General features: G+C 36.0%; 1 protein-coding gene across 2 annotated transcripts; it reads left to right on the top strand.

Moving 5' to 3' along the window:
* The first annotated feature begins 15 nt into the window (after positions 1 to 15).
* COXFA4 (cytochrome c oxidase associated subunit FA4) lies at positions 16 to 6,333 on the top strand. 2 transcript variants are annotated; one of them, XM_078441902.2, is made up of 4 exons: positions 16 to 194; positions 1,293 to 1,381; positions 2,270 to 2,330; positions 4,744 to 6,013. In XM_078441902.2, the coding sequence occupies exons 1-4, from the start codon at positions 153 to 155 to the stop codon at positions 4,861 to 4,863; spliced, it is 312 nt and encodes a 103-aa protein (XP_078298028.1). In that variant the 5' UTR covers positions 16 to 152; the 3' UTR covers positions 4,864 to 6,013. The 2 variants fall into 2 exon arrangements, with proteins under 2 accessions (XP_078298028.1, XP_060488541.1); XM_060632558.3 differs by lacking the exon at positions 4,744 to 6,013 and adding an exon at positions 6,037 to 6,333 and having other exon boundaries at positions 18 to 194.
* The last annotated feature ends 4,932 nt before the right edge of the window (positions 6,334 to 11,265 follow it).

The raw sequence follows: 11,265 nt of genomic DNA, 5'->3' as shown, positions 1-11,265 counted from the left end.
TGCCGCAAGCTGTCCTCCGAGCCAGGGGTCCTTAGGTAGGAGGTTCTGGGTGACTTTGGACGTCCGTTCATGCTTGGTGTGGGGACTGCTTAGTGCCGGGTCTTGCAGTTTTGATCTTTTCTTCTCCCGGAGTCGAGGCCTCTGCTGCAGCCATGTTACGCCAGATCTTCGGTCAGGCCAAGAAGCATCCGAGCGTAAGTTCGTGACCCGTTTTGCAGTGTTTTTACTTGTCCATCCTGTGTCCAGCTGCGACTGCCTCAGTTACCTGGGGACTTCCTCATTCACAATCATTAACCGTTCTTCGGGGCTGGACCTTGGCTCACTTGTGATATTCTCCTAGTTGTCCCAAGCCCTTGAGTTCTGACCTTCCACGCCATGCATTGAGGGGTTTGGGCTGGCAGGCGGAAGGTGAGGGATACCTTGGAGGAAAATAAGCCAGTGAATGTGGAACAGTCGGGTGGTTGCACCTTCTTGTAAGTTGGTCCTACCCCGGGGTAGTGGTGCGTCGTGTGGGTTAGAGATCAGCAGGTCAGGATTCCTGTTTGTTATGCTGTCTCTTAAAGACCCTTTACGGCACTGCACCACCAGGCCTTGTAGCAAATACAAATGTCTGTAGTCTTGGACTTCTCAGTTTGCTTGACGTCTTGAGATTTGGGGGGAGCTTGGTAGCGCAGAGGTGAATCAGAGTTGTTCTTTTTTGTCTAATTTTTCCGCAGCACATCAACGTGCTTTGGTCCTAAAACCCAGTTTCTCAGTCTTTATTTTAAACCCATTACCTAACTACAAATTAAGCATGGTGGTAATATGTCTTCAGAGATTTATGCCTGTAACCGATGTTTGTCATAGGTATGTTTATATTTGGTCTATTTATTTCACAGAACTTATGTTTTTCATAACCCCTATATCAAGGCAGGCCAAGAAGTTGTTTTACAAGCCTCGAGATAAAGGAAGCTGGGAAATTGAATGAGAACGTGTATAAATATTAAGAGAGGTGGAGAAGACTTGACATATGTTCCTGGAAATTTAAAAATTTGAATCTAATTTTTTTCCACATTAAACCAGAACCCTCTTCACGTCTTTTGGAAATTACCTTTCTTTCTTTTGAACACAGTTAAAAGAAATCGTACTTCAATTTAAGGTCTACCTTTATTAAGATTTTAAAACAAGGTAGAAAAATACCAGTTTGAGACCTGAGAATCATTGTGTAGGAATTAACTCTAGCCTTTCTTTTATCAGTATCTAGGTATTTGAAGCTGGCCATTAATTCTCGCCTATTTTGTGTTTGGTTCTAGTTGATCCCCCTCTTCATATTTATTGGAGCGGGAGGTACTGGAGCAGCACTATATGTCTTGCGCCTGGCATTGTTCAATCCAGATGTCAGGTAAGTGCTTAAAAACGTTTAGTGGAACTTTGATGATTTATTAAGCTGGTTTGGGAGCCACAGTCTTTAGGGAGGCAAAATCAAGTAGTAGAAAGAGTCTGTTTTATAGGCTTCTATAGGAAGTTCAAATCCTGTTGTCATTTTCTTTTCCTGGGTCATAAAATTGTCTAAATGTCTTTGAATCTCATTTTTGCCATCCGTAAACTGCTAATTATTTGGAGAATTCTTGTGAGAATTGAGATAACTATTTTTATAAAATACTTAATCAGAGTTGCTGATGCATGTAAATGTTTTTTGTCTGCTTTTCCTCAATAAGGAATGTTTCCTTTTGAAGTTAAAGAACCAACATGCAACAAAAAGATTGATGTATTGTTATTCTGTACTTTTCTATATATCACTTCTTTAGGGAAAGCCAAATGAATTTTCTTTACAGTTTTTAATGTTTTTGTTTATTTTTGAGAGAGAATGAGCAGAAGAGGGAGCAGAGAGAGAGAGAGGCAGAATGAGAAGCAGGTTCCAGGCTCTGAGCTGTCAGCACAAAGCTGGATGCCGTGCTTGAACCTACAAACCACGAGATCATGACCTGAGCTGAAGTCAGCGCTTAACAGACTGAGCCACCTAGGCATCCCAAAAACCAAGTTTAAAGTTTCCTGTGAGAGGGATAGGGACAAATACACTGCCCAGGAGGCTCTCTGTTCAACTCTTTTTTCTAATTAACTACATGGGATTGCTAAATAGAGTCTATCTCTGTTTCAACTCTACTGAAAACCACATCATACTCAATCTAATAGAAAATGAGATCTATTCAAAATATTAGCTCCTTAGGAAATAGAAAACTATTTTAAATAGTGTTTTATTACTATAGTAGTTAATAATTGTTTCTTTTAGTTGGGATAGGAAGAATAACCCAGAACCCTGGAACAAATTGGGTCCCAACGATCAATACAAGGTAAGCTATAAAATTGTTTCAGAATTGCTAGGAAGTATATTTTAATACGTTTTCTCATGTAGTAGTGTTTTTCTTTTGAAATTGGATGTACATGTAAAATTCCATTATAATGAACTTTGAGGAAGTGCTAGATTGTTTTGTGAAATTAAAATGGCATGTTTCCCTAGCAGATATTTTTTTCTAAGGATTTTTTTATTCACAGACCTTAGACTCTGGATGTGAAGTTAAGATAATGTTTTCATTCTACTGATTTTATGGGTAAAAGAGGTGATAGAGCTATCACATACCATTTTCTTAGATCTTGAATAGTCTAGTGCAGTGTTTTCAAACTTCAATGTACATGGGCCTCAACTGGAGAGGTGGTTAAAACACATACTCAGCTCCACGCCCAGAGATTCTTACTTAGTTGGTCTGTTGTGGACACTAAGAATTTGCATTTCTAACAAGGTTTCAGGTGATGATGCTGCTGGTCCATGGACCACATTTTGAGTAGCACTATTCCAGTGGATGGTTTGGTTGGCTGTTTTTTCTTGTTGGTATGGTTGAAATATTTCAGGTGAGGGTAATTAGGAAAAAATGAAATTGGTTGAAACTTAAATTTTACCATGAATCTTCTAACTAAACTTTTAACGTCTTTCCGAAAAGTAATTTCTGGAACTACTGTTTCACAGAATGAGTTCATTGACTGAGACTTTATTTATTCTGTTGAGATATTGGCATATAAAATTATGTAAGCTTAAAGTATACAAGGTGTTGGTTTGATAAATTTTATATTGCAATATGATTACTATAGTAGCATTAGCTACTACTTTTATCATGTCACATAATTACTGTTGTGTGTGTGTGTGTGTGTGTGTGTGTGTGTGTGTAGAACAATTAAGACCTAGTCTCTTAGCAGCTTTGAAGTTTATAATGCAATATTGTTGACTATAATTCCTGCGTTGTGTATTCGATCTCTAGGATTTATTTACTAGTTGCAAGTTTGTACTCTTAAACAACCTCTCCCAATTCCCCCATCCCTGGCTCCTGGTAACCACCATTCTACTACTTTTACATGTGTAGCTTTTTTAGATTCCACACGTAAATGATATATCATGCCTTATTTATCTTTCCCTGGTGACTTATCTTACTTAGTATAATGCTCTTAAGGTCCATCTGTGTTGCCACAAATCTGAGACCATTTATTCTCTAAATATAAGTAAGCTTCCTTATGTGTCAAAATTTTGCGTACAAAGACTAACTCTGGAAATGTTAAAACCAAGGGCAGCTTTATTAGGGTAAAATTCAAATTCCATACAACTTAACTATTTAAAGTGTATAATTCACCACATGCACTTTCCTTGGTCCTTCTACCAAATTGTGTATTAGAGGCTCTGGGTAGGTGTAGTTCAAAAAGCTCTTCAAGTGATTATGATAATGAAGGCAAATTACCAGTGCCCTGGAACATGATAACACATGTCAGTATAAGGACATGTGAGTTGGAAATGGAATGTTGCTGCAACAAAAATCTAATTTGTTTGGCATGAATGGGCTGAGTAGCCATGACACTTATTTCAAGTCTGGAAAGATGAATCATTATGTAATGGCAAAATATTTGATAAAGTATAACCTGCTGTAACTTGGAAGGTAGACTGTGTCTAAAGAAGTTTGTTATAGAAAAAGATTTTGGAAAATAGGATGTTAGTAGACTGGTTGTATTTGCCAAGAGATGAACTTGTAGAAGAATTGGGCAATTTGCAAGCAGAAATAAAAGGGAACAAAGTCCAGAAAATAAGCCCAGAGTGAATGAAGCCTGCTACTGCTTCTAAACGCAAACAGTGAAGTAAACTAGATTATTTTCTTTATCATTCACTACTCACCTAAGAAAATTGGGGTTTGGGTTTTTTTGTGGGTTTTTTTTTTTTTTTGCCTATTAACATCAGGTTTAGCCTCATGACTGGAAAATCATCAGTGAGGGGACATGATATCTCCCATCTCTGAACCAGTGTGTGGTTCCCCCATTGTTCTTTGTCATCTGACCTGAGACCAAAATGGACATGTAAGAGTTATTTTTTCAGCCCAGAATTGCAATGAAGAGAACATGAAGCAGTCAGCTTACAGATGGCATATAATGCGCGTGAAACGTAAACCTTTGTTGTTGTAAACCACTAAGTTTTGGGGGTTATTTGTTGCTCCTTTGCAAATCTAGCCAAATGTAGACAAACAAGAGGACTAAAATAGGATTTAATCATTAAAGACCCAGCAACACTTCTCACTTGATTAAATGCCCCAAGCCATGATCAGAATATGTTGTGCCTTCCCAGTTATTGTTCCAGAGACCTTCAAGGTAGCCACCATTAAATGGAGAAAAGGAATGGGGACATGGAAGCTGAAAACTAAAACAGTTTTGAAAATTAACTCGTTACTTCAACAGAGAATTTTGATGCTGACACATGGAAGCAAAAAGAAGCAAATACGTCACAAGCCTGCTAGTTTTGAGAAAATTGGCAAAGATATTATGACCTTTCCACGTTGCATGAGTATAGGGGTTTGATCCTGCTTCTCATTCACTGGGGAGTCCTATAACTTGATCTTCAATTGCGTCTTTCGTAAAGTAAGAACGAGTAAGGCCGTGATAGTTAAAATAAAGCATTGTGCCCAGTGTCTGGCATCCATTAGAAGAACCCAATCAGTGTTTATTTTCTTTATGTATAGCTTGTAGTTCTTTTATAGTTTTCTTTCTAATTTTGTCAACAATGTTAAGGATAGCACACAATTTGTTTCTTTTAAAAAAATCTCCTTTAGATTCAGTTGCTTCATAAGAATACTGTCAGAACAAAGATATTATTGCCCTGGGTTATTTGCACTTAGCTGTCTATACAACTTTGTGTATATCTCAAGGATAAGCTTTACAACCTGAGAGTGTTTCTTTTTTAAAAAACTTAAGTAAAATAAGAATTTTTCAGTTAGAGATCAAGAAGTTAGGGTATGTTTGGAAAAATAAAGAAAAGGGTTTGAAGAAATAATAGATACAAATTTATGAGCTGTTTAAAAACCCTGAAGAAACTTGATGATTCTGCACTTTTAGTTCTTTTGGAGTTAAATAATGTGGTCTCCAAGTAATTATAACACAACCTCGTCAGTGTTCTCTAGCACAGGAATGAGTAAACCCAAGATTATAGCCTTATTTGAGCTTATGTTTATATCCTAATGTTTTCTCAGTAGACACTCTAGAGATGTTTAAAATACAAATCATTTAAAAAAAAAGTTATTGGAGAGGCAGTTTTTTTCTAAAGCAATCATAGATTTTATTTCTAAAATTAATTTCAGTTGAATATAAGGAAATTTTTGGAAATTACAGGCTTCCAAATATGTATTATTTAAGTACAATATGGTTTTGAAACAAAAATACAGGATTATTTAAGAACTTTCGTGCCAGAAGTGGTCAGATGGTCAGATTTTGGTGCAATCTGGCTTAAGAAATTAAGGGAACATACTAACACTGTTCTTTTGAGGTAGATTGAATATTTTTACCTTACCAAAATCCTTAAAGGACTGGAATTTCAGTGTCTTTCTTTGGATGACTTTTATATTGTTAAATATCTGTAATAAAAATTCATGTCTGTAATTGTTGTTACTATAGAAAGCTGAATAAAAATAATTCTAAAACTTCTGTACCATCTGTGTATTTGATAGATTATCTAAAATATCTTTTTTCTTTTCCAAGTTCTACTCAGTGAATGTAGATTACAGCAAACTGAAGAAAGAAGGTCCAGACTTCTAAATGAAATGTTTCACTATAAAGCTGCTTAGAATGAAGGTCTTCCAGAAGCCATCCGCACAATTTTCCACTTATCCAGGAAATATTTCCCCTCCGAATGCACGAAGTCATGTTGATGTATTGTGTTGGGGTTTACACTGACTAATAAATATCTGAAACTTGATATGTGTCACTTTTTAATACTGAAAATCTGCTTTCAACTTTATAACTAGGGTATAGGAAATAAACTTAGAATTTAAGGAATTTCTTGAGTTTCCATCTGTTTATAATTTGAAAAGAAGACCTTAAACTGTTCAAACACTTTTTACTTTTTGTATAGGCCCTTGGTAACTTCACTAGAGTATATTTAACAACTGAAAGTGGATATTATGCAAAGGTAGATTGGGAAGAGTATTCAAGTGTCTTTGGCATTGGCAAAGTGGAAATGTCTGGATTGATGTTACTGACCGATGTCTAAGTATGTGCAGTTGTTAATGATTTTTACCATGGCAGTCTTTATGGTGAAGATTTTCAAGTTTATCAGAAATTGTACTTGGGTCTGAGCTAGTGGCCATTTTGTTTTTGCTGTGCTAGCGTAATCACACAACAGACTGACTTGTCAGTTCCTTATCTTCATGAGATCACCAAACAAAGTTGCATTTAAATACTGATGTCTTGTGTTAGCATTTATGTATATTTGATGAGTTGCAGTTTTCAGAATTTGCAAATGCTTCCGGTAGACCCTTGAAAAAAAAGGGAGCCAAAAAAAATAATTGAATTTCACTTCTTTGAAGTTTATTAACTCAGCCTGATCAGGTTTTACCCTTATCACTTCAGTAAAAATGCTTCTTTTAAGGTTATCCGATGACCTCCATGTTTCTAAATTCAAAAGTCAATTATTAGTAATCACTTTGACCTAACATTTGATAGCTGACATAACTCTTCCTTGAAACATTCTCATCCTGTAGTCTCTAGAACAATATACTTTGTTTTCCTCTGTCATTGGCTTCTCTACTCGGTTTCTTAGTGGTACACTTTCATCTTTGTGACCTTTAATATGGGAATGCTCCAAAGGAAAAACACTTAGGACCTTTTCCCTATCTGTAATCTTCATCCAGTCTCATTTTCAAATACAATGCTGTGGATGTCCAAGGTAATTTTTCAGCCCAGATGTTTTTCCATGTGTATGTTTGTGTATGTATATGTATATGTATGTATATGTATATACACATACACGTATTCTATGTGGATATACCTATATATTCACTCAACTTCTCCATGTGGATGTCTAATAGGCATTTTAAATTTAACATGTCAGTTCTGAATTTGTGAACCTGTCAGACTCCACATCTACAATCTTCAGCATAACTCTTTAATCATATCAGTTTATAGGAACACCATTCTCATAGTTGAGGCCAGAATCCTTGGAGTCTTAACTTTTTTGAATACCCTAATATATCAATAAGTCATGTTTGTTCTACCTTCAAAATATACCCAGAATTTCACTGTTTTCAATAATTCCTCCCCTATCACCCTGATCCTAAGCCGTTGTCAGCTACTTTCAATTACTAAAATAACATCTCAACTAGTTTCCCTCTCTAGTTCTCAACACAGCAGCCTAAGTGATCTTTAATATGTAAGTCAGAATATGACAATCCTTTGCTCAAAGCCCACCAACATTTTCCCATTTTATTCAAACGCTAGATATTTCAATATGACTCCTCTTTCTGTTGTTCTCTACATTACTCACACACCTCCACCAAATGGATTTCTTTGATCTTCATATCATGCATATTCTTGGCACAGGGATCTGACCTCCTCTGGTTTAGAATTATCTTCCCCAAATATTGGCAAGGCTTGCTGTCTCACTTTTTCTAGTCTTTCTCTAGTGCTACAATGAAGCCTTCTCTGTCCAAAATTTGCACCCTGCTTCCACCCTCATCACTTTGTATCTCTTCCTATATTTATGACCATCTAAATATGTAATTGGCTTACTTATTTTGTTTGAAATCTCTCCCCTCACTAAAATTTAAGCTCCATCAGGACAAGTGTTTTTGTCCATTTTGTTATATCCATAACACCTTATGGTGGCACTTAGCACATAGTTGGTGTTCAATAAATACTTGGTAAATGGATACATAAAGGGTCAGTTGATTAAGCATCCAGAACAGAGTGTCTAGTCTTAAGTGGACACAAGTGACTCAATGGAGGCAGAGAATCAGAATTCTCTGATGGCAAAACACCTTTTAACAAAAGCGCTCTGAACTGTGCTCCCTCATCACCCCCAGTTTATAATTTTTTTTTTCCCCAGTTGATAATTTTTAATAGGTTTTTAAAATTTCCAACTGGAGCATTATGCTTGTACTAAAACAGCATCTCCTATTCTGGAATCTGAAGGTTATTTTCTTTCACAACACTGCAATCAAGATATCAAGATGAAGAAAGGAAAAGAAGTACAGGCACAAATAAAACCAAATAGATCCTTTTTTTATAAAAAAAAAAAAAAAAAGTCCTTGAGTCCCCGATACCATAGTCATCCTTACCAAAACTATCCATTTTTTCTTTCTAATTATAAAAGCACAGTTAAAATAATTCACAGAAAATATGTATCTAAGGCTTTTTTTTTCATGGTGTAGAGAATACGTTAGATGCTATTTGTAACTGCTTTCTCAAAAATGCTCAAATGTGGCATTCAGAATCCCATTTTGACAAATAACAGTTACTGTTCAGTAAAACAAACCATATACACTAAATTGAAGTTTAAATTTCAACTCAAATAATGGAAAACATTTATTATATATATAAATTATATGTACATTTACTACACTTCAACATTTCCCATTGTAAGTTTGTCCCTTTCCTCTGGGGTTGTTGGTAGAATTCATTTTTGGAGGCAATCTCTACTTCCCTTGGTTGTGCAAAAGGTAATGAAAAAAACAAGAGAGGGTTTTAAGATGGCATTTTATAACAGAACGAAACTAATAACAGTAATAGACATTTTTCAGCTAGGCACCACACTAAGCTCCTTACATGTATTCATTTATTACTAGTTACAACATTGTATGGCAGACTTATTACTCCTCCCCCACCTTTTTTTTTTTTTTTTTTTTTTTTTTTTGACAAAGTAGGAAACGAAAGCATAAAAATATGCCCAAGGTCAAACATGATTAGGAAGTGATGGAGCCAGGATTTGAATCCACAGAATTTGATTTCAGAATTCATTCTCAGAACCCTCTAGAACTGTGTCATAGGGTTGTCTTCAGATTTAAATAAGATATTATATGGAAGAGGCATAGTATATTTCCTAGCAGAATAAACATTACTTATTAGTTATTGTAATTATAAACCCTGGAGTTTATTTCTTCCTTTCCTTCCATCAGAAACTTTAATGCGAAACTTCTTAAAAGCCATGTTATATAAAACTTAAAGAAAAATACTATTTAGTAAAAGCTTATCCAGTTACTACCAATCTGATCAGATGATCCTGTATTGTAAATATCTTTGATTTCAACATCTGAACAAGGTGGACTACCTTTTGTACCAGAGCTTTAAGACTTAAGAAATGGTGTGATTTATGTCTTTCACTAAGTTTGCTAAAGCAGTGCCTACCCACATAGCGTGCCATGATAATGTTCCACCCTCTCTGGTTTGCATTATGACTCAGTGAATTAAAATCTTGATATGCAGGTCATCTCTTCTAGGTTGAAAATGATACTGAGTTACTTCATGCCCGATACTGAAAGGATTCTTTGATGATATATGAATGGCAAATAGCATCTGGAAAAAATCCTTAAGCCTTGCTGGTGTGTGTGTGTGTGTGTGTGTGTGTGTGTGTTTAAATCTTAAAAGGCAACAGCTTATGTACTTTATAATATTGTTTTCCTGTTTGTTCCTAACCAGAAAGGAGCTAATACTGCATAAGATTTTTAGACTCCATATTAATTCATACTAAGTGAAGATACTTTGCAAACTTAATTTGTTTTAAACTGTTCAAAGAGTAATTTATCCTTCCCATTTATCTAGTGTATTTAAACTTCTTAAGTTACAAAGCAACTTTGTTAGATTTCTGTAAATTGCTTTAATCCTGTAATTCTTATAAGGATTTTGTCTGATGTTCCCTCATGATTACTTGTAGCAATGGTGTGCTGGTAAGTGCCTAACAATCAGCTCTCTGGGACAAAGAATCCTGATTTTTAGCAATTTTTGCTGGTTCCTGTTACTGGCAGATTAATGCCTTTCCCCTCAAAGTAATCCACGTCCTAATGCCTGGAACCTAAGGATGTGTTAAATTACATGGCAAAGGAAAAGTAAGTTTGCAAATGAAATTGATATTGCTAATCAACTGACTTTAAAATAGGGATGTTTATCTTGGATTATCCAGGACTCTGTATAATCAGAAGAGTCCTTAAAAGTAGAAGAGGGAGGGGGCGCCTGGGTGGCGCAGTCGGTTAAGCGTCCGACTTCAGCCAGGTCACGATCTCGCGGTCCGTGAGTTCGAGCCCCGCGTCAGGCTCTGGGCTGATGGCTCGGAGCCTGGAGCCTGTTTCCGATTCTGTGTCTCCCTCTCTCTCTGCCCCTCCCCCGTTCATGCTCTGTCTCTCTCTGTCCCAAAAATAAATAAAAAAAAAAATAAAAAAAATAAAAAAAAAAAAAAAAGTAGAAGAGGGAGGCTGAAGAAGAAAGTCACAGGGAAGTGTGACTACAAAATAACAATCAAAGAAATGCAATGTTCCTGGCTTTACAAATGGAAAAAGGGGCCATAAGCCCAGGAATGTAGGAGGCCGCTAGAATCTGAAAAATCTGAGGGTACGGATTTTCTTAGAGCATCCAGAAAGAAATTCAGCCCAATGAGACCTATGACAGACTTCTAACCTACATAACTAAAATATTAAATTTGTGTTGTTTTAAACCATTGAATCCATGGTAATTTGTTGTAACAATAATAGAAAAATAATACACCCACCATGGCAGGGTTCAAGGTACCATGTTGGTGTTACTGATCACAGGTTGGGAAAAGATGAGAACATTCAGCTCTTAGGAACCAATGTGAACTGGTTCCCACACACCACTGAATGGATTCAAATAGAAGTTTTGTTCATTTTCTTCTTATATTTTATGGTAGAATAATAAACTAGAAAAAAGTGACTAATAGAAATACTATCATTAAGCCATTTCCTAGTACTTACTTTTTCTCTG

Source organism: Panthera onca, chromosome A2, assembly GCF_046562875.1.
Source record: "Panthera onca isolate mPanOnc1 chromosome A2, mPanOnc1 haplotype 2, whole genome shotgun sequence".
Classification (NCBI taxonomy): domain Eukaryota; kingdom Metazoa; phylum Chordata; class Mammalia; order Carnivora; family Felidae; genus Panthera; species Panthera onca.
The sequence above is the reverse complement of the archived record's forward strand: the minus strand, read 5'-3'. Positions and strand labels throughout refer to the sequence as shown.

Bases quoted from the DNA above. Each gene is read 5' to 3' on its own strand.
- COXFA4 (XM_078441902.2), top strand. From the start codon at position 153: ATGTTACGCCAGATCTTCGGTCAGGCCAAGAAGCATCCGAGC. The intron at 195-1,292 runs GTAAGTTCGTGA...GTTTGGTTCTAG, and splicing joins AGGCCAAGAAGCATCCGAGC to TTGATCCCCCTCTTCATATT. The intron at 2,331-4,743 runs GTAAGCTATAAA...TTACTTCAACAG, and splicing joins GTCCCAACGATCAATACAAG to AGAATTTTGATGCTGACACA.